Source organism: Callospermophilus lateralis, chromosome 6, assembly GCF_048772815.1.
Source record: "Callospermophilus lateralis isolate mCalLat2 chromosome 6, mCalLat2.hap1, whole genome shotgun sequence".
Taxonomy (NCBI): Eukaryota; Metazoa; Chordata; class Mammalia; order Rodentia; family Sciuridae; genus Callospermophilus; species Callospermophilus lateralis.
Genome location: NC_135310.1, coordinates 7,055,264 through 7,079,384, shown reverse-complemented (window position 1 = coordinate 7,079,384; position 24,121 = coordinate 7,055,264). Strand labels below are relative to the sequence as shown.

The following is a 24,121-nucleotide window of genomic DNA, read 5'->3' as shown; positions in this document are numbered from 1 at the left end:
GCAGAAAAATCACTTGACAAAGATATACCTATTTACATTTAAAACATTAGAGAAACTAGAGATCGAGGGGATTTGCCTCAACATTGGAAAGAGTGTATATGGCAAACCCAAGGAAAACATCTTGTTGAACAAAGAAAAACTGAAAGCACTTCCTCTGTGGACAGGAATAAGACAAGGATGCCCACCTTCCCCACTGCTGTTCAACCTAGTCCTTGAAATTCTCTCCAGAGCAATCAGGCAAAAAGGGAAATTGAAGGAATGCAGAAAGGAAAAGAAGAGATCATTTTATTTTCTGTTTGCTGATGACACAATTTGATATTTAGAAGACTCAAAAAACTTCACCAGAAGATTTCTAGAGTTGATAAACAAATTTAGTAATGTAATAGGATACAAAATCAATATTCAAAAATCAATTATTTCCCTATACTCCAATAATGAATCTGCTGAAAAGAAATTAGGCATATTATCCCATTCATAATAACTTCAATAAATAAAATACTTGAGAATTAATCTAACTAAGGATGTGAAGGACACTCACAATAAAATTATAGAACACTGAAGAAACAAATTGAGGAAGACCATGAAGATGAAAAATCTCCAATTAGATAGGTAGACTTAATATCATCAAAATATCCATGCTAAAAAAAGTGTTATACAGATTTGATGAAATTCCATCAAAATACCAATGGCACTCTTCTCAGAACTAAAAAAATGTGATTCTAAGATTCATTTGGAAAAATAAGAGATGCAGAATAGCTAAAGTAATTCTGAGCAAAAAGAATAATGCCTGAGGCATCACAAAACCAGACCTCAACTCATATTACAGAGCAACGTAACGTAAAGAGTGTGGCCCTGGCACCAAGACAGACGTGAAACCAAGGGACTAGATGACACAGAGACAAACCCTCAGAAATAGTTATCTGATACTAGACGATAACTATTTCTGTGCCAAGAACATACATTGGAGGAAACAGAGCCTTTTTAAAACATGGTGCTGGGAAATCTGGAAATCCATATGTGGAAGAATGAACTTAACCTCTATCTCACCCTGCACAAAAGTCAACTCGAAGGATTAGACCAGAAACTCTGAACTGCTAGAAGAAAATGTAGGGCCAACACTCCAATGTTTGGCCTGGCTCATTAATAAGACTCCTAGAGCACAAAAAATAAAACCCAAAATTAATAAGTGGATGGCATCAAATTAAAAAGCTTCTACGCAGGAAAGGAAATAAGAGTATGAAGAGAAGCCTTGGGAATTGCTCTTCCCATAGGACTTTAATATTCAGACTACATAAAAACAACTCAAAAAACACCCAGACCCAAATAATCCATTAACATATGGGAAAAAGAACTAATCAGACACTCCTTAAAATAAGAAATACAAATGGCCAACAAATATATTAAAAAAGCTCAACATCTCTATCAAAAAAATCCAAATCAAAACTACACTGAGATTTCATCTCATCCTGGTCAGATTGGCAATTACCATGAATACAAATAATAAGTATTGGTGAGGATGTGGAGAAAAAGGGACACTCATACATTGTTGGTTGGACGGCAAATTTGTGTAACCACTCTGGAAAGCAGTATGGCGATTCCTGAAAACACTAGGAATAGAACCACCATGTGACACAGCTATCTCACTCCTTGTTATATATCCAAAAGATCTAAAATCAGCATACCGTAGGGATCAATGTTTATAGCAGCAAAATTCACAATAGCTAACCTAGGAACCAATCTAGGTGCCCTTCAACAAAAGAATGGATAAAGAAACTGTGGTATATGTACCCAATGGAGTATTACTTAGTTATAAAAAAGAATTAAATAAGGACACTTGCTAATATATAGATGGAACTAGATGCTAAGTGAAATAAGCCAGATCCCTCAAATCAAAAGTTTAATGTTTTCTCTGATATGTGGAAGCTAGTCCAAAACGGCGGCGGGGGGGGGGGTGGTGGTGGTGGTGGTGGTGGTGGTGGTGGGTGGAATTGAGGGTATTCCATCAAAATAGAAGAAGATTGGCAGACTAGATGAAGGAACTGAGGGAGAGGTAGGAGAGACTGGGTAAGGGAAGAAGAGTGGAATTAATCTGAGCTACTTTCCTATGTACAAACATGAATATACCATAGTGAATCTCACCATCAAGTATATCCACAAGCCATTAACTAAAAACCAGCCAACCAGCCAACCAGCCAACCAACCAACCAGCCAACCAACCAAACAAACAACCCCCCCCACCACCACCACTGTAAGTAAATAGCAGAAAGATCAGTGGAGGGAACGGAATAGGCAGGAGAAGGAGGAAGCAGAATTAGAGCAAATTACATACCATGCTTTTATAATTAGGTAAAAATGAATCCTAATGTTATATTTAATGAAAAAGAACCAATAAAGAGAAAAGAGGGCTATGTCTTGGAGTCTGTCACCTTTGGGTCAGTTCACAAGCATGAGGACACTTGTGTTGGAGTTGATTTTTAGCATTTGCTTTGTTCTCTTGCTTTGATGAGTTCCTTCTTTGATTTCAAGTATACACATATTGGATCTTCTTTACCTGATTTCTAAATCCATTGGCTTCTCTCAAATCTTCTAATTTGTACTTGTTTTTCAGAAGTTTGTCCTTTTCCCTTTTGTTTCTGTTGAGATGATCTTTTGTACTCATTTCCACTCGTAACAACAGCTCACTTTGAAGCGGCTCTGCACAGTTGTTTTACTTTTCCTCCGTTTTGTGGCTCTTCTTTCATATCCTGTTCTCCATTCTCTGTATCCTTTTAAGAACTTTTTATGGGATTTCACTTCACTTCTTTTCTGTTAGGGCTGCTCAGTTGTCCATGAAATCTTGCTCAGTTGTAGATGAAATTAATTTTCCTGAAACTTCACAAAGAGGTAGGACTCGGAGAAGCTTTTAGGGCGGCTTTCCCTATTCTGGTGATTTGGGGCGGTGTTCAGAATTACATGGGCTCACTTTCTGCAGCTTCCCACCTCTGGTCCTCACTTTAAAAAAATTTTTTTTTAGACATAGATGAACACAATAACTTTATTTTATTTATTTATTTTTATGTGGTGCTGAGGATGGAACCCAGTGCCTCACATGTGCAAGGCGAGCGCTCCACCACTGAACCCCAGCCCCAGCCCCATAGTTTCCCACTTTTAATTGGAATTTCTATTTTCTTTTTTACTATTATCTATTCTAAGAAAATTTCTTCTTGGTGTGGGATGTTGTCCTGAGGGGTTTCTTTGGCTGATCAAATTGTTTGACTCTTTGGGAACTGAGATGCTCCAGTCCTTTTTGGCCTTTTAAAGATTCTCTGCACGCACCTCACATCCCTTTACCTATTAACATGCCCTGAACTTGGCATGATATCTGTCAATAGCTGGTATACAATAACTGTAGAATGGATGAATAAATGCCATTAAGTTTTAATTAGTTAAGGAATTCTAATAAATAATGGCAATGGGAATTAATAATAGAGGGATTCAGAATGTTTTTACCTACATAAATATTTTAAATAAATTGCTCCTGGGCTGGGGCTGGGTCTCAGTGGTAGAGCTCTGGCCTAGCATGTGTGAGGTACTGGGTTTGATCCTTAGCACCACATAAAGATAAATAAATAGATAGATAGATAGATAGATAGATAGATAGAGAGAGATAAACAAATAAAGGTATTATGCCCATCTACAACTAAAAGATATAAAAGAAATAAAATAAGTTGCTCCCATAACTGACAACTAATCATTTATCCGTTTGATTTACTTGGCTTCACTACTATCTAGGAAGAAGTTAAGGAATGGACAAAGTCCAATGAGACTTCGTAAATCTTGCTGACTTCATTCATAATGGTTGAAATGCTAGTGGAATTTGTAAAACTAATATCCATTAGTTAAAGAATTTGTTAGTAAGGACTATTGCATTTATTTTGTTTGTGATAAAAGAGCATTTGAGCATGCGATTCTTTTTCCAAGGGGAGACAAATATGTTAACATGTGCATCTGGTGATTTCTGATGACTCAGAAGCACACACAATGTCTGAAAGGTGCCTTCTGAAAGCATAACATTTTTAAATACTGTGAAATTAAAAACAAAAACCTTTTGACCTAGAATAAATATTGTGCTAGAATCTGTAGAAAGCTTAGTACCCCGAGGAAATAATTTAGACAAGTAATCACATGGCATTAGCAAAAACCCTCCTTTAGTTTCCTTTCAAGCTTTGACCCGTATTTCTGTAGACTCCTTTTAATCACACACTGGAAAAATCGCAGTTCACTGCGAGCATGCCACTGAGCACTTCAGGAAGAGTTGTGACAGATTAGCACCAAGCAGAAGGGAACATCTGTATCATCTCAGTGTGCACCATGCAGCCGTGGTAAAGGGATCGATAGATGGGCTCCGACTGGTAGAAAGGAACAAACATTGTTCTTTTGCTATTACTTCTATTTCCAGGGCCTTTTCACTTATCAGTATTAGATAGCATTTTACAAACAGATCCAACTTGGAAGAATACGGCTAATTTGTAACGTGGACTGGGTCTATGTAGAATCCGTTCTCAAGTGAGCTTAAAGCAGATAATTAGCCAAAATCACTTAAGCATCATTTTCCTTTGGAATACTGTGTGTGTGTGTGTGTGTGTGTGTGTGTGTGTGTGTGTGAGAGAGAGGGGGGGGGGAGGGAGAGAATGTGTGTGCATGCGAGCATACGTAGGATAATATTAACCTGTCAAACTATTATTTAAACTTTGATTAAACGTAGTTTGTACATTTCTAGGTTTGCTTTCATAAAGTGGATAATCTACAGATAACTAAAATTATTTAGAGTTTTCTATATAACATTTGCAAACATTTTTGAAAATAAACATCAAAAGATACTACTCTGCACTTAGAATAATTATAAAAAATCTTCCTCTTATATTTCATCAGATTAGAGTGGAAAATACACGGTTACTATGCTCTACCTAGGTAAAATCTTGACTCATTGCATGCTTTATATTTTATTTATTTTGGGAGTAAATTATTCCATCTTTATGTGCGCATGTTCATAGATTCTCTTAAGAGTAGGAAACATTCATTTTAAAGTACAGAATTCATAGATTCTTCCATAAATTCATGTTTTAGGAATCTAAATAATGAGTCATGGGAGAATATAATGAACGAGATGCTGTTTTTTGTTGGCCTGAAGGTAGTTAGAAGACTTGGGCTGGGGAGAATATCATTCTATAATGAAGCAGGGGTCACTAGTTCAAGCCCCACAGGGGCCAGGCAGCTTCCCCTCTCCTGCTGGCCACTGTCTGCAGATCAAGGCCAACACGGGAACACGGGTGGTCACCTGAGGGTCCTGCTGGGCAGGGAAGAACTGTGCCTTCACACACCCTCTCCTGTAGGAGGGGTCGCCTGGCTTCCCTGGGCTGTGTCATTTGTATGCTTTCATAGGAAAAGGAAGCAGGAAGGAATCTAAAATCTAAAACGGCAAAAAAAAAAAAAAAGAAAAAAAATGAAGTACAGGGAAATTAAGTAAAACTAAAACCTGGGAAAGCTGGCAAATGTTCTCTCAAAATGAGTCACAGCTTGTCAGCAGTCCAGGAGCTGCTGGCTCCCCAGTCCTTGGAGCCGGCGAGAGGGGGTTTGTACCGCCTGGTGTTCTCCAGAGCGTCCTCTTGGGGGCACTCGGGGACAGCGCTCGGCCTCCCTTGTCTTCCCCAGGAATTCTGGCTTCCCTTAACTCTGAGCCCAAAGCACCTGGGCTCCCGGGGCCTGTCCCTCAATCTCCAGGGATGAGATGAGACTCATCCGGGCAGAGGATGAGACTGGGGCTGCGCAGAGCAGGATCTGTTGCTGAGGGCCATCGTAGGACCAAGACCCAGTGGGAACTCAGCCAGGCTCCAGAGGCCCCCACAATGCCCCCGACCTCCACCCTTTTTTTTTTTTTAAATTTTCTCTCTCTCTCTCTCTCTCTCTCTCTCTCTCTCACACACACACACACACACACACACACACACACACACACACAGAGCAAAAAAATTCATTTGCTTTTCCTTGGCCACAAATTAGAAACTAATGAAAAACAGATTATTACAGACCTTCCTCTTTGGGTTGAAAAAATCTGAAACAAGTTTACTGAGGAGCTAGGTTGGGTTGAAAATATTTCTGTTTCCTACACGGACAATGTCCTAGCCATTGTATGTACTAGAATTTCTTTTTTCTAAAACAATTACTCCTCAAATTGTCAGTAATCGTCATCTCATTTTTCTTTATTTGCAGGTTGTTTGCCCGAGAGAGTTAGTGGCGGTCTTGGCGGCGGCTCCTGTCGCACCGCTGTTTTTATTTTCTGTTCCATGGCTAATAATGTTCTTTTCATCCCTGGACATCTGTCGGTGCTGATGAACTGAGTTGGCTGGAGAAAGGGCTGGACTTTGCTCACTGCCTGGGAAAAACAATCATTTGCGGGAGAAATCAAATGCACGATGGAAACAGATCAAACGGCACCTAAAAAATAATTGGAGCTGCAGACGCACCCTGGGTTGCAATTTAGGAAGCCCTTTGCAGAAGATGTGATGCCAGAAAGTAGCCTGACTTCCAGTGCTTGTGGAATCTTCTGGAAGGAGGTGCAAGCCAAGTGGCCTCTGTGTCCCTGTCGCTGCTGGGGCACAGCTGTCCTGCAAGGCAAGGCTGAGGGCATGTACCGTGCTAGCCCAGGGGACTTGGGGAGAGCGGGAGCCAGAGCTTAATGCTCTCTGTCCTCAGGGGCTGTGGCAGCCAGCAGGGCCGTGAGGGGCGCAGCCATTCGTCCTTCATTTCAGTCCTTGGGTCCGTGGGTCCAAGAACCTCGCCCTCTAGTGAAATGGAGCCTGCATCTGACTTCTTGAACGTAGCAGGTCCTCACCACCTGCCCCTCCCCTGTCTCCCTGGGACTTTCCTCCACCTGGGCACTTTCACGCCCTGCCCTTGTGTCGTGGGTGAAGCCCTTCACCCAGTCCTGACACAGGGCTGCAGGTTTCTAGGTGATTCTGAGGCCCATGGAGGGGAACAGCAACCTCCTGTCTTTGGTGTGAGATTACGGGAGGGGCAATGAACTGCTAGTTCCACTGAACACTTAATGAGCTGATTAGAATTTGGGTGACCCAAATAGCTTGTAAAAATGTTTTTTTGTTGTTGTTGTTTTTTGTTTTGGATTAGGTAACATCACATTTATAATGATCTGGAACTTTGACGTGCATAAGCCTATAATGCTGAGGAAACCTATTATGGTTTGGCTGTGAGGTGTCCCTCCAAAACGCTTATGTTAATGCAGGAATATTCAAAGGTGAAGTGATCAGGCCGTGGGAGCTATAACCTAATCAGTCCAAGCTAGTTTGAAGGGTCTGGGAGGTAACTGTGGGCAGGTGGGATGTGGCTAGAGAAGGGGGTCACTGGAGGTGTTCCCTGGAAGGCTGCATCTTCCCTGTGGCCCCTTCCACCCTTCCCTCTCTCTGTGCCTCCTGACCCCACCGTGAGCTGACATCTGTCCTCCCCTGGACCTTTCTACCATGCTGTGCTGCCTCACCCTGGGCCCAGAGCAACGGAGTCAGGCATGCATGGGCTGAGACCCCTGAAACTGTAAGCCCCGAATAAAATTTTCCTCCTCTAAGTGGTTCTTCTCTGATATCTTGGTCACAGCAACACAAAAGTGGACTAAAACCTTTGGGACGAAGGCTCTTAATGCTAAGAGTCACACCTGAGAGGAGAAGAGCCAGGTCACTAGATTGTGTCACTGCCTCCCTGCCAAGATCAAGGGAACACAGCCCCGCCTCACAGCCCTGTTCCCTCACACCCAGCCTCCTCGCACTCTTCTCACCCAAATGCTCCGTCCCCTGTGGGGCTGTTCGTCCCCAGAACGGACCAATTTCTACTCCTCCCTTTCCTCGTGTTTCTCTCTGAGTTAAAAGAAACTCTCTCCCTTGCAGCATCTGAGACAAGGGCTGCCAGTTTCGCCTACACATATTTGGAGGCCAGAGGTGGAGCTTGTCTCCTCTCTCCTAAGCCCTCAGTCCCCCTCTCTGGAGCCTGTGCTGCCTGGCTGCTCACCTCCCTCTCCTCCCTGCAGCCCCAGGGTCTCGACCCAGCCCCTCGCTCTTGGGAGAGCAGCTCCCAGCTCAGTCTCCACCTGGGCTCCTGTTTCCATGGCCATTCTGGGGCCTGGGCGCCTTCACCTCTCCTCCTGCTCGTCCAGTCTAACCTTCTCATCTCCTATGACCTTCGCCTCTTCCACTCTATGGCTCCTCCTCAGGCCTTATCATCCTGAGAAACCGCATGACCTCCGAAACCCCAGTTCTGAACATTCTCATTCTAACTACCGTCTCTATCTCTGCAGAACTCTGGCCAGCGGTGGACACTGCTGAACTCTTAGCCTTCTTCTAGTCAACTGATCCAGCCTTTCTCCCTGGCTACCGCTGTCTTCAAGTTTACCTTCCTTCCTGGTCTGCACAGACTCCATGATCTACCACATAAACAGGACCTGGGACACAGATCTCCAAGGTCCTCTGCATCTGTCACTGGCACAAACCACACTTGGAAACCCTGTCTCCACCTTCCTTGGGCAGATCCCTGGCCCTGAATGCAGGTGACAGTAGATTCTTCATCACTAATCACACTTGCTCAACTGCTGATCAGACTTAAAATGGGCACGTGCAGCTACCTCATGATTTATCGCACTTCTCCAGCGGCAGGTTCCCTCTCTTTTCTTGCCAAATTGCTCACATCCCATCTCTCCTGTTTTCATCTGCACAAGCTACTTCACAGTTTGCTCATGACAGGAGCCATGAATGATATTCTTGTTTATGCAGCAAATGTTTACCAACCATCCTCTACGTGTGAAGCCCTCTTTAAGGCAGGGTGACGCGCAGTGGAGAAGGTGCCTGCGTTCGTGGAGCCATTGTGTGGAGGAGCCCACCTGCCCTCGCCCCTCTCACGGCAAAGACAGCTGCCCTCCTCCTGCTGAGGCTCCATCCCTCCGGCAGTGCTGGATGCAAGCCCTGCTCAAAAGCTCTCCCTTTCTTCAGCAATCGCATTTCTCTCCTGAGTCACCAAGAAACCCATCTCTGTTGCTCCTGCCAGTGAGCAGAACAAGCTCCAGCCTTTGCAATGTCGGAAGAACCCTCCTCCCACGGCCACGTTTCCCACTCCTCTTCCTACCAAAACTTCAGAGGGAGTCGACTCCCCTCTGTTCACGCTTCATCCCATAAGAATCTGCCTCCATCTCCAAGGACTCCTCCAAAGTAGAGTCGCCATGATCTGTCTGTCTTCACTGACCTTGTCCTTCCGACTTCTCCACACCAAAGCCACGCCTTCCTTCCGGCAGGGCTTCCTCTCCTGCTTCTTCAACACCTCACAGCTCCGGGTCTTCCCTTCCTTGCTGGGTGCCCATGCTGGCTGCCACCATCCTGCTCCGCTCCCAAAGGCTGGTGGCTCCTCAGGGGATGTGCATTTGGTTCCTTCCTTCTTAGGTTCTCTGTCAATCTTGTGGATTCGTACCACCCCCATGCTGGGGACTCTGCATTCATCTCTCCACCTCTGACCTCTCACCTCACCCCCCATCCCCCACCTATCCCCTGTGCTCCAACTCACCAACTTACCTCAATGCTTCAGGCACATCAGACGCACTCAGAAGTGGACCCTGTGTTCCCTGCCTCTGTTCTCCCCTTTCCACCATTTCACCCGTCTCAGTAAAGGAGAACTTTCGTTTCCCTGACCCACTGCCAATCAGTGACCAAATCCTTTAATTTTACCCTGAGTGGTCACTTCTGGCTGTCCCCCCTTCCAGCCTTTTAGTGCACATCAGCTCCACGTTCCAGGGAGACTGGTGTTCTTTAAAAGGTAATCTTTGTAACATCAGTATCCTGCTTAAACCTCCAAGGACTTCCCATTGAACTTAGAGTAAAACCCAAGGTGCTGACCATGGCCTCTGTGCTGTGGCGGCCTCTGGCCTCCACCACTGTTTTCTAAGCACACTGGTTGTATTCAGTGGTATAAACCAAGCTCCTCTTTGACATGTGCTTTGTTCTTTGTTCTCTTCTCTCCTCCTGTTACCTGAGATTGCTCAATAGTTGGTATCTCCTGGATCTTTGGCCTCAGGGTTTCTTGACTCCTTATCCAAAGCAGGGGACATCTCAGCCATGCATGTTTCCATATTAGCTCTATCATGATTAGTCCTTGTGATTCCTTGTTTACTATTTAGACCAACAACAGTACAAACAGGTATTCAGCATAGTTGTTGGATGAATGAAGATCATTTTCTTAAAACGATCAGGGAGGTCAGTCTGAAGGGTGGCCCCTCTGAAAGCACACCAAACCTCATGGCCTTCCCGGGATCATGTCCGTTCTTAGGCTCACCCAGAACTTTGGGGTGGCTTTACTTATCTGTGATGTGTTCATAACTTTGCCAAATAGTTTGGAGAAAGAGGTGAACATGTGTTATGAATGTGAATTGTCAACACAAAGAATCTTCTCAGAGACGGGGATAAGAAGCTAAAATAAATGTATCATTTTAAATTCCATATATTTTAAATTTTATTTTATAAGTTAAGAGTTTATAATATTTAATGATTTATCTTTAATCCAACATCAAAAAATCAAATCAGCCTTGATCAAAATCAAGATCAATAAAAATGGAAAATAATCACATATAAAGAAATCAGGTAGCTGGCATTTGCCTCTACCATCCAGCAATGAATTCTGTGATTAACCAGTATCTGTGTGGTTTTTATAAATCCATTTTCTACATGAACATTACACTAACTTTGATATCTATTTTGTTGCTAGTACTTCAATTTATTGGTGGGGGGCAAACAGTATTTAAAATCAGCAATATTTTAGTGGAGCACAATATTCACAGCATACCTTGCAGCCCTATTTACTTATAATAATTCTGAGAGATAGTTGAACAGTGCTCTTCTTTTTATGCAAAAGGAAAAGCCACATTATTGAGACAAAAATGAATTGTCAAGGACATTTTTTTTACCACTTACATTAATATAAAAATGTAATATAGCTGCCTCTGGCGCTCAGTGAGAGCCTGGGTTTCGCCAGTGAGCTGCCCACGCCCACAGCAGGAGAGGGGTGCTGGAGCCTTCTGCTTCCTCTCCAGAGCCTCACACGGCCATCTGCCTGGAGGCCTCTGGGTCTTGCAATGTATCATCAGGATATAAATATCCTGCCATGTCCTGTTTTATATCAGCCACCAATGGAGTCCCTGACACTTGTGCCAACTCTCCAGGATGACCCCCACACCCACATATGCCTCTGTGCATCACTTCCCCACCCCCCCATTTTTCACTTGTCCTCACCCTGATCCCCTGGTCCCATGTTGGGGGAACTCATGGGCAGCCAGCAGTGACCGCCCTGTGACTGCCATCGACCTCCTCCTGGTTGTCCTTACATTCTTTGCTAACTGAAACGGAACGGCACCTGAGGACACGGCTCCCCCTGCAGTCCTGGGAAGTCTTGCTGTTGTACTCTCTGCCACTAAGCACTTCTCAGTCATTTACCACGTGGTACGTCTTTCTTCTGCACCTTCTAGACACCTCTACCTTTCAGATTCAAGCCATCAGGCCACGCTGCACTCTAACTCTCCTTTTGCAGTCAGCTGCTGGTACCCTCCACTGTCCCCCACACCTTCAGTTCTTGGCTCACCATGACTCCACATTTGCCCCAGTGAGGGTTCTGAGTGAGCTCAGTGCCTGCATGGGTGATTCCTCCAGCATCCTGGTTTCTCAAGTTCATGACCTCTACTTCAGTCATCATGTACTTCATCCTAGCTAAGGTCCAGCATCCCTGGACCTGGTCATTGCTGACCGTGGCCCTCCTTACACACCCTTAATTTCAAGTTTCACATTTTCTGGCTAGTACCTATTTTTTCAACTAGTCTCTTCTAATACCAAACTCCAAACATTCCCTGAACCCACTGGGATCTGTAACTGATTGCCCCCCGGCCCCGCCCCGCCCATTCTTTCTCAAGGCTCTGCCTGCCCAGCTGAAATCTCACGGGCCAGCATTATAGTCACTCCCTGGGGTCCACCCTCCCCTTTGTGCACTCTTACTTTGCTATACTTGGATGGCAGAACCCCAATGCTGGTTAAATCTGCACCCTCCGCGGTTGAATGTGACAGCAAAACATCAGGCTATTGATCTTCCTCCAGATCCATCCATTTCCCAAATTTATTCAGTACCATCCTCCCCAACGCACCTTTACTGCCCTTTCCTCCCTCTGTAAACCTTTTCCCTGTCCTCACTCTCAGCTGATGGCCTAGCTCACTGTTTCACAGAGAAAAGAGAAGCCCAGCCCAGGTCTGTGGAGGATCCACCCCAGCTCCCATGCCTGCGCCTCCTGTGCCCACACGCTGCCTTCCTGCTGCTGCCAGGGGCGAGGGTTGCCCTCTCCCCTGAGGCCTGGCCTGTGGCCCGGAGGAGACATTGCTTCTTTTTTGCGTCTGCAATCTCTCCCTTCCTCTCCCAAATCACCCTTCAGTACATAACATGCCGTAATTGTCCCATTAAGAAGTCAGTTTGGCAGCTGTGAGGTTTAGCTCAGTGGTAGAGGCTCGCCTAGCATGCGGGAGGCCCAGGCTTTGATTCCCAGTATTTAAAAAAAAGAAAAAAGTAAATTTCCTTGATCCCACATCCCACCCACAGCTCCCTCATTCCTTTACAGCTAAATTCTTAAAAAAGACAAAAAATTGTCGTCTGCCTTTGCTGCCTCCTGTTCCTCCTCTCCCCGGCACGTGAGCCCATTCCAGGGAGGATTCGCCCTCGCCAGCCTGCCATAGGCAAGCCCACGATGCCCAGTGGTCCAGGCCACCAGTGACCTCCACTTGCAAATTCCAGGCTTCCTTCTCTTCCTTCTCTCCTCCACGAGGCGCTGGCCTCCTGGCTGCAAGTTCGCGGCGGTTGCCGGGTTTGGTTCCGCCTGCCCCAGCCCTGCGTGCAGCCGGACCTCTTTCCACTCCGACCTCCCCTTCTACAGCTCGTCCTCTTGCTTAGCGTCCCCAGCCAGTCACCCTGGGCCTGGACTGTTTGAAGAGGCCAGGCACGTGGTCCCTCCAGGCAATCTGCACCGCTCTCTCCTCTCTCTGGAAATCTCCTTTCCCAGCTGGTGCCATGGTGTTTCCCTGGGCCCTTCCGGTCATTTGTCCCTACCACCTGAGTGGTGACCCTTCCGCTGACCACCTCAGGGAATTCCCCTGCTCCCCCACATCTCAGCTCTCTCGTTCCTTCCTCTCCACGGCGGTGATGAGCAGTGTAAGAACACAGCAGAGCCTTCCCCGCTAGAACAGGAGTCTGGGGGCACTTCTTCTTCACCCCTCTATCCCTGTACCCAGAATCAGACCACTGGCCCAATGCCCTACCCCGCGCCACATCCCCAGCTTGATGGAGCTTGTGTTTGCAGGACCATTTACGCCTGTTCTTCCCAGAGCTCACAGTGTGGGAGATGAAGGAGGCAAACAGCAACTGGCCAGCCCAAGGCCGTGGACGTTGTCCCAGCCTCTGACCCTTGCAGCTCCTTCCTGGCTGTAGGCTCGTGTTGGAAACAGGCAGCCATACTTCAGCACGCACACACAGACAAAAGCACGAACAAATGAAGACTCACGGACAAAACTGAGCCGCCATGACCCCACTTGCATGCTGTCTGGTCACGGTAGGCGGGGAGAATCGTTGCCAGTAAAATTTGTTGACAAGAGTGTAAGATAGGTCAACAGACACAAGTCCTACCACTTGGTGTAAGTATTCAAGAGTAAACTGACCACCTGACCCCTAATGCAGAGCCCCTAATTCCACACGAGGATGAAGAGATGCACAGTTGTCCCTCAGTATCCATGCAGGATTGATTCCAGGACTCCAGGGCAGGGTTTAAACTCAGGGGTGCTTAACCACTGAGGATCATCCCCAGCCATTTATGTTTTATTTCAAGACAGGGCCTCGCTAGATTGTTGAGGCTGGCTTTGAACTTGCAATCCTCCTGCCTCAGCCTCCTGAGTCTCTGGGATTATAGGTGTGCCTCCTGCATCTAGCTCATTTTATTTTTGATTGCTATTTCTTTTTCCCCAAATATTTTCAATCTGTGGTTGGTTGACTCTGCAGACATGGAAGCTATGGCCATGTATAATCAATTTTTTTAAGTAGTAAAAAGTATTCTCATGTGTACATACACATCCACTTAGCACCCTAAAGTATTTTCTTAGTGCATCTATTTAAAAACTGGTATTCCTTACTAAGCACAACAGAGCACTGAAATAATCCTTTAAGGGGCCATCCTCTGTAGGTCACATGCACACACCCACACAGGAAGGGGCTGCTGTAAAACACTGTTAACGCGCACAAAGGACGGAGATCTGGTGAAAGGAACTGGCACGTGCACCCAGACGTCACGTCGGAAATGTCTGTGACTATTGATTCCTTAGGCATAATTCCTCTCCGCATTTATTTGTTTGCTCATCTGCCACTATGCAGAGCCTGCTCAAGGCTCAGGTCTTGAGATGAAATGCTCTGGCAGATAGCAGATGTACCAATTAATAACCTGTCAGGTCTGATGGATAGAAGAGGGGAGAAGCACCCCCGCACATCTCCAGCATGGCTTCCTCCCCCGTTCAGGGCGCCCTGGGTCAGGAGACACACTCGGCCTCCCTGGAGGGAGCCCAAACTGTCTCATTAGCGTCTATCTTTCATGACACAAGGATGCAGCTTTGGAGAGGGTAACTCACCTGCTCTTCTCCAAGAATCCTGAAGTGGTGGAGCTCTTTAATCAAGGAGTTGGGACAGCCAGCTGTTGGGAAGAAGAATTAATCAGAAAAATGTCATTTGCATTCCGTGCACTAGAATGTTCTTCCACACAGTTATGACAGTCGACAACTGGTGCTGATGTTTGGGAGGGTGCAAGTGTGTCCCTGAGAACACCTGTCTAACCAGCCACAGAGAGACAGATCTTCAAAGGACTGTGGCTCCAGCCCGGGTGTAGCTCTGACTCTTCGGGACAGGCTGCGTGAGGCTCTGGCACTGCCTGACTCTTCTCTCCTCTCCATGTGACCTGCACAGTGTGGGACCTAGGGATATCATGCCATTTCTGGTCCTTGAAACATGCCCCATGTGTCACTTGTTCCTCATGCAGAATCAGGATTTGTGGGGCCAGAGTAACTGCAGGTTCTCACTTATTGATCTTACTGGGTTTCCTCACCCTTAGGGCCAGGGTCCTACTCACTGAGTTAAAAACGGAGACAGAGAGGATGGACATGCTGGCTTGGCAGGATTCCCTGAGCCTGTGACCTCACCTGGGTCTCACAAGAGGCCACGTCAAGACCCATGGGACCCTGCACTCGAGTCTGGGAAGGTCCTTCTGGAAGAACTTGGGGAGAGCCCTGTGGCCGCCTGTTGCCTGTCACTCTCGAGCTCTGCCAGTCCAGCCCCGCCTCTCCAGGCCTTCCCCATGTCCCTTCCTCAGCTGTGAAATGAAGTAGCCACCTAAATCAATCACACATAAACGCTCACATTCACAGATGCATAAGTTTGTAAATGCTTGATACCAAGGAGAATGTGCTCCATCTGTCTTTTTAATAGAATTATCCCTCAGTATTAGGTCACCTTTATACTTTGAACTCCAGAAACAAAATTGACATAAAACCCCGCTTCTCTGAGAGGAGACTTGTGCACTGCGTGATCTGCTGAAGGCTCTGTCAAGGACCTCGGGCTGCAGGCAGGACACGTCGGGGAACTCCCTGGGTGCTCACTTCATTCACTGTGATGTAAGATTGGGTGCAGGGACGGAAGTGTTTGGGCAAGGTCAGGCTGAGGAACGACCAACAGGTCTCCATGTGGATGGAGATGTCCTTTGACTTGTGCCTTGTTCTGGGAGGTAGGATTTAAACCCAACAGGGAAGTGGGAGAGTGCCTGGCGGGGACAGGAGTGGTCAGACAGGCTTACAGCACTGTATTCGTTACTTCAACGAGGACTGTGGCTGCTGTGACTATTAATGTCACGTGTACACTTGGTCGGACAGTCTGGGATCCCAGATTGCTGGTAAAACATTATTTCTTGGTGTGTCTCTGAGGGTGTTTCTGGAAGATATTAACCGGCACTTGGACTGATGGACTGAACAAAGAAGATGACCCTCACTGGGGAGGGTGGGCACCAAGGCCTGAGCAGCAGGAAGAGGGAGGGTGAGTGGTCCTGGTCCACCTTCCCCTGCCTCAAACTTTGGAGCACCTGGCTCTCAGGTGCTGATTCTGGGACTTTCACCAGCCAGAGCCCTGCACCTGCACTCCTGGCTCTCGGGCCTTCACACTTAGACTGAATCACAACACCCTTCCTGGTTTTCAGCTCCATGTGAGACACAGAGTGACGCTTCTTGGCTTCCATATCATGGATGCTAATTATCCTAATAAATCTTTTCCTGTGCATGTCTCTCTATCTATATCCCATTGGCTCTGGATGACCCCAAAATACCGGGTTAGTTCTAAGTTTGTAATTTTATAGTCATGAAAGATGCCATAAATGGAACATCGTTTTAGCCTTTGAGATTATATAATATCCAACACCACGGAAAGTGGCTCCTAAATGTTCATGGAGGTAGTACAAAACATTTCCTATTAAAAAAAATAAATGAAAATCCTGAGGCAGATATTTTGGTGGAAAACATGATGAATTAGTTGCCACAGGCGCATCTGGTACTGTAGAGGTGAAGACTAGATCCTTAAAGAGAGAGAATGTCCTAGAGCCAAATGTCTCCAGCATGGCCATGAATGCCTGAGGGTGGAGGTCTGTTGGGGCCGTTGTCCACTCTGGGCTGTTCTTCTGATGCTCATCTGAACAGTTAGTAAACCCACATCCTGGCTCGTCGGACTGGCTACAGTTTGACCAAGAGCTGCTATGCAAAGTCAGCCCTTACGTCAGTTCTGTACTTTAGACCTTTTTGGGAGCAAGTAGCCATTGCTGAGTTTTCTGAAATGAACCAGAAAGAACAGGGGCAGAGAGTGGGCGAAAGAGGCATGGCCAGCAGGGGGCGGTTTGGCCCTCTTGGCTGAGGGCCTGAGGGGAGAGGCGCAGGAAGAAGAGGTGGACGCCAGAGACCTCTCCCCAGGCTGGTGGGCAGGGGTGGAGGGACCTGTGCCAACCAGTCAGGGCCCTGTGAGGTGTCAGCAAAATGACAGCACCTGCTGTATTAATATCATGCTTTGGTTTTGTACTCTCATTTATATTTAATTTGTAAAGTTTTTATTTGGGCCTTGGTTACATAAGCATGAAATCTTTAATCTCAGTTTATATCTAGGTATATTTAATAAATGATTTTAAAAATAAGTTTATGCAACCTAGAAATTTTGGAGGATTTTTTTTTTTTTTTAACATCACTTGAACTTGAGAAACATGGTTTTTGACTTGTTTTTATTTTAGGTAAAATAAGCAACAGAAATTGAAATGAGCTTCAGGATCTATGTTCTGGCATGCTCCTAAGGTACAAGTGAAGGGATTGATGTCAACGAAGGCTCAATGTAAACATCTTTAATGGGAGACTACATAATGACCCGGGACACCTGGCAGGGGCAATAACGCACACTAAGCGAGGATAGGCAGGCAGGAAGCTAGAGGGGAGAGGGGCCGGTGGAGACATGGAGGGAGACGGAGGCATCTGCATACCTCTCCTCCCTGGAACACCAGAGTGGGAAACAGACAGGTGCAAGCCTAGTGTAAAGAAGGAGACTAAAAATAACAAACAGGAATGCAAGACATGGGCACAGAGTGGGTCAGCGTCGGGAGTGTGGAAGCTATCAGACTGAAATGGAGCCACTTGTGTCGAGCCTAACAAATAAGAATCGATAAACAATGCAGGAAGCTCGTGCATTATGCTGGTAAAGAGAGCTATTCCCAAAGACTCCGCCAGAACCGCAGCCTTGCTGGAACAATATTTCTGCAAGGACATCTGTCCAATGAAGTCTCTTCAACCTTGGTCCTTGTGACCAAGGATTGCTGCTTCTAAATTTCTTATGCCACCCTGTCTGGTTCGTCTTTAAATCTTCCCTTCACCTCTGTCTCTTTGAATATGCCTGTAATTTGCCATGGCACCTAAGTTCCCACTGTGGCTTCTGCTCTTCCCAAATAAACTTGGCAACCTTTGAAGAAACTTTGTTACTTAGGTCGATGAGAGAAAGGGAAAAGCTAGCAGAAGGGGTGGAAGAAGGTGCAGAGGTCCTGGAAGATAGACTAAATGACAGGTGTTGACAGCTAAATAGGTATGCTTTCTTTTTCCCAGTTTCCTCTACACACACACACACACACACACACACACACACACACACACACCACAGTCAACTGTCTTTTGAAGCCACAGAGCCATAGCTGCCCACTTTGGTCACATCATCTGCCCACACTGTCCGGGTCTCCACCTGCAGGCCCCAGTGTTCAGCCTCTCCTCCGGAGAGCAGTCTCCAGGAAGCTGTTAAATGTGTGTGTCAGGTGTCACGCCATCTGCCCGTGGGTGTCAGCCTCACCAGGAGTGATAGCTGAAGTACTTGCAGTGGGCCTCCGAGGTCCTCTGCTCCCCTTCCCTCTCCCTTGCTTCCTGCCCTGGGCCACACTGGCCTGCTCTTGCTCCTGATGGCCCAGGATGGCTGCAGGCTCCGGCCTTTGCACTGGCTGTTCATCATCCTTCAGGAAAGCTTGGCCCTGATGTCTGCATGGAGGGATCCCCACCTCCAGCTCCTCGGCGAGGCCTTGCAGACGCCCTGGTTGAAATTGCAGCCTGCCCCCCCCCCCACCCCTGCTGGACGCTGCTTCAGAGCTCCTCTCTTCTTCTAATGGACTCTAGATCACATGGATTTCCTTCCTGCTGCCCAGGGTTGAAATGCACAGCAAGGGGCTTTCTGCCAGCCCCTAGGTGCCACCCGTGCCAGTGCCAGTGCCTGACAGGGACACAATGCCAAACGGCAGGCTCTCCTCTAGTGAGTCAACGGCCATGAGGTCACATCCCTACCTAGCTCAGGTGGTGGCTGCAGTCCCCAGCACAACACCAGCCTCTCATCCCTGGGGCCTGAGCCTCGGCAGATGACCTCCAGTCTTGTGGGTGCTTTGTCGTTTGGTTAAGTGACCTTCTTCTGACCTGTCACTTCTCTGCCCATAGACCCCACATGGGAGGACATCAATGGCAGTTAATACCCATGAGTCCTAGTACTCCGCTGCACCTGCCTTGCCTGTCACTACCATCTGCCCCCTGGCTTCCCTCCTGCTCCACAGTCAGGGCTGCAAAACAGGACCATCCCCTCCAAACAGTGGATCCCCTCAAAAAAAAAATCCATGCCCTTGCTCTGAAGTTGTGTCCTGTTGAAGGTGATGCTGCTACAGACTTGGGGTGAACCCCCGAGGGACCCCCAGGCCGTGGCCCCTGCCACTCCCCGCTGGGCTCTTCCACACCAGGCCATTCTTCTCTATCAGCCTGTATGTGCTGAGTCCTCAAAACGGGACCACACTTAATTCAGTGCCAGAAACTGAAAGCTATGTGCTGGGTGTGGAGATCGGCTGCCCAGACGCCCTGCGAAGAGAGACTGTGACTGAGCTGCAGGGGTGGAGGGGGCAGCCCTCTGGGCACCCCTGTGAGCTGGTCCTCTCAGCTGCAGAGACACCTGGCCTGAGATGGTGCCTCTCCCAGGGCCCCAGGTCTGCTGACAGAGGGAGGTGAAGGTGTGAAGGCTGGGCTCTTCTGTCCCAGCTCAGGCTACTCTTGGGCACCCCTTTGCTCCAGAGTTCCCTGCTGCACCCTGAGGCTCCATTAGGCCTGCATGGCCATCCAGCTTCTTCCTCTGCCCAATCCTGCCCTATCCCTGGCCTCTCCCAGGTGCAAAGTATAAAGCCATTTGTATGCGATGTGCCCCCCGGCCCTGGGGCCACTGAGGCAGGAGTACAGGGTTAGAAGTGGGGGAGCTCACGGAAAGCCACTACATGCTCCACGCTTAAGACAAATGGCAGGAGCAGGAGTTTGGGGGTGAAGCTGAGACAGTTAAACACTGCAGGCTTTATATCTGAGATGAATGGTAACAAGGCCTCCCAAGCACACGTGGTGTTCATGATAAACAACAAAACGTCAAGCCGGTGGAAGCAGATTGGATCACAACCTCCTCTCCCGGTCCTGCATTCAAAGATAGGTCAGGAGGGAGACTTAACACAATGTCCTGCACATTTTGAACCATGTGCAAACATTTCTGACCACATGCAAATAGACACAGTCACAATAAGAGGTTGCCCCGTAGCTTATGAATATGCTACAGACCCCAAACACACTTATTCTCTTCACCCCATGACTCCCTTGCTACTCTTCTTTTGGGGTAGCGACCATAATGCAATGGTGGCTCCCAGTCCTCTCTTTGTTAGCAGTGTTTGATTCCCGTCCTGCATGTGCTAAAGGACTCGCTGAGCCAGTGACGATATCCCTTCCCAGTTACTTTCTCCTTTGCCCGCATCTCTCCTCTGCCTCCAAGACCAAGGAGGGTGGACTGTCTCCCAACAGGTCTTCCTCACCCACCCTGACCATCCCTGCTCTGCTCTTGTGTCCCTAACTCACCGTTCAGTCCCTTTCCTCTGCCTCCACAGCTCTCCAGCTTGTTCACTTCAAACTATGTATCTACTTAAATCTTCCGCCTTAAAATTCAGGAAAAATCCGGCTTTGGGCACAGAGTTACCAACCTCTTGCCTTCTTCTTTCATTCAGTTTTCTCAAAAGAATAGCCTACAGCCACTGTCACCAAGGCAGAGTAATTGGATGGATGGGTTACAGAAGGGAAATCCTAAAATTGGGGGTTTTACATCTTCTAAAGCAAGCTTGGGACCAGTCGAAGTTCACCTTGTGCATTAACCAGCTAATTGTACCCTGTTGATAAATCTGTTCCTCTAATGTCAATTCCTTTATCAGGAATAATCACAATGTCAGCTTCAAAGAGCTTTTGTGAGTGCATGCAAAATAAAGGAAGATGCTGGGTGAACGTGAAATGCCAAAAAAAAAAAAAAAAAAAGCAAACTTATTACCAAAGATATTCCCACATCTAAAATAGCTGCTGATTATCTTCAGAGATTTCCTTTATTTAAGAGGGAAGGAGCTGGGCTTTCAAGATGGCGGAAAGAGGAGGGGGCTTTCCTGGCTGCTGTGAGTGAAGCCAAGAAAGCAGACAGGAGGCTCCTCAGCAAGTGGGGAAAGAAGGGACTTGACTGGGATTTCATCCTGGATGTTCAGAGCAGGTCGGGGACGCGGTGGTTGGACATAATAGAGTAAGGAAGAAATCCCAAACTTCATTGTTCTCTCTTTCACTCTTCCTTTAATTGTTCACTTATATTTTCTCTCTCCCTGTTCACCATTCTAAATTGGAAACCCTTTCGCAAACTTACTGTTTTTTCCTGTGCACAAGACCCAACAATATGCTGTCCCTAAGAGACACACTCATAGGCAGAGAAATCCACAGACTGAAAGTAAAAGGATGGGAAAGAAACATATCATTCCCATGGATCTCATAGACAAGTAGGGGTTTCCAGCCTCATATCAGACAAAGTGGACTTCAAGCCAAAGTTGATCAGACAGGACAAAGAAGTTCATCTCATACTTAAGGGAAGCATACATCCACAAGACATGACAATTTAAATATTTATGCACCAAATGATGTAGCATCTGTGTACATCAGACAAACCCTTGTCAATCTGAAGAATCAAACAGACCACAACACAATGATACCGGGTGACTTTAACATGCCTCTCATATCACTGGATAGATCTTCCAAACAAAAACTGAATAAAGTAGCTCTAACTAAAAACTACAATTAATAATTCAGACTTAACAGAATTATATAGACTATTTCATCCTTACATGATTGAATACGCTTTCTTCTCAGCAGCACATAGGTCATTTACTAAAATAGACCATATCTTAGTCCACAAAGCAACTCTTAGTAATAGAGATAATATCTTGCACTCTATTAGATTGTAATGAAATAAAATTAGAAATCAATGATAAAATAAAAAAATAGAAGGTACTCTAACACCTGGAGACTAAATATTATGCTACTGAATGATCAATGGGTAGCAGAAGAAATCAGGGGTGAAATAAAAAAATACTTATGTAAACGAGAATTGCAATACAACATATCAAAAATTCAGAGACACTATGAAGGTGGTTCTAAGAGGAAAGTTGACTACATTGATCTCACTCATTAAAAGAAGAGAAAGTCACCAAAAAACCCCCTAACATTACATCTCAAAGGTTTAGAAATAGAAGAACAAATCAACTCCAAAAGCAGAGAAGATGGGTAATAATTAAAATCATAGCCCAAATTAATGAAATTGAAACAAACAAGGAAATAAAAAATAATTCAAAAAATCAACGAAACAAAAAGTTGGTTGTTTGAAAAAAAAATAAAATTGATAACTCCTTAGCCAATTTAACCAAGAGAAAAAAAAACCCTCAAATTACTAAAATTCATGATGAAAAAAGGAAATATCACCATGGACACTGCTGAAATATAGACGAGAATCAGAGACTCTTTTGAAAATTCTTACTCTAATGAAACAGAAAATATTGAAGACATCAACAAATTTCTGAAGACCTATGACCAACGCAAATTGAATTAGGAAGATATAGAAAATTTAAACAGATCGTTTTCAAGCAATAAAAGTAAAGACACCATTAAAAGCCTAACAACAAAGAAAAGCCCAGGACCAGACAGATTCTCAGCTGAGTTGTACAAGACCTTCAGAGAAGTAACACCAATCCTCCTCAGACTATTCTATGAAATAGAAAAGGAGGGAACACTTCCCAACTCATTTTATGAAGCTAATATCACCCTGATACCCAAACCAGACAAAGATACATCAAGGAAATAAAATGTCAGACCACTATCCCTGTGAACATAGATGCAAAAATATTTAATAAAAGTTGCATACAAAAACACATTAAAAAAATAGCATACCATAATCAAGTGGGTTTCATCCCAGGGGTGCAAGGCTGATTCAACAAATTGAAATCAAAAAACATAATTCACCACATCAATAGACTTAAAGATAGAATCACATGATTAGCTCGATAGATGCAGAAAAAGCATTTGATAAAATATAGCATCCATTTATGTTCAAAACACTGGAAAAACTAGGGATATTAGGAACATACTTCAACCTTATAAAAGCTATATATATTAAACCCAAGGACAACATTCTAAACAGAAAAATTAAAGTGTTCCCTCTAAAAACTGGAACAAAACAAGGATACCCTCTTTTACCACTTCTATTCAACACAGTCCTTGAAAATCTAGCCAGAGCAATTAGATAGACAAAAGAAATTAAAGGGATATAGGTAGGCAAAAAGAGATCAAATATCCCTATTTGCCAATGACATTTTTCTATATTTGGAAGACCCAAAAAACTATATCACAAATCTTCTAGAACTTATAAACTAATTCCACAAAGTAGCAGGATATCAAATTAACACTCATAAATAAATTGTATTCCTATACAATAATAACAAATCAGCTGAAAGAGAAATTAGGGAAAAACTATCCCATTCATAATAGCCTCAAAAAACCAAAGATCCTTGGGAATCAGTATAACAAAAAAGCTAAAGACCTCCACAATGAAAATTACAGAATACTAAAACAAGAAATTGAAGAAGACCTTAGAAGGCCCAGAATAGCCATAGCAATCCTTAGTGAGAGACACAAAGTAGGAGGCATCACAAACCAGACCTTAAATTATACTACTAAGCTATAGTAACAAAAACAGCCTGGTATTGGCACCAAGACAGACATGGAGACCAATGGTACAGAATAGAAGACCCCGAGACAACCCACATAAATAAAGTTATCTCATTCTAGACAAAGGCACCATAAACATACATTGGAAAAAGACAGCCTCTTCAACAAATGGTGTTGGTTAAACTGAAAATTAATACGTAGCAGAGTGAAATTGAACCCCTATCTCTCGTCCTACACAAAATTCCACTCAAAGTGGATCAAGGACCTAAGCATTAGACCAGAGACCGTGCACTCACTGGAAGAAAATGTAGGCCCCAAACTCCATCATGTTGGCTTAGGAACCAAATTCCTCAAAAAGACTCCTAAACTACAAGAAACAAAATCAAGAATTAATAAGT

At 45.5% G+C, this 24,121-nt stretch overlaps 1 protein-coding gene across 2 annotated transcripts in view; it reads right to left on the bottom strand.

The window, feature by feature from the left end:
- The window catches only part of Prkn (parkin RBR E3 ubiquitin protein ligase), a 1,240,480-nt gene that overhangs the window by 178,499 nt on the left and 1,037,860 nt on the right, over nucleotides 1-24,121 (bottom strand). For both annotated transcript variants that reach the window (XM_077109619.1, XM_076858057.2), the window contains exon 8: nucleotides 14,721-14,782. In XM_077109619.1, coding sequence (XP_076965734.1) covers nucleotides 14,721-14,782 — 62 coding nt within the window. The remainder of the gene's footprint in view (nucleotides 1-14,720; nucleotides 14,783-24,121) is intronic.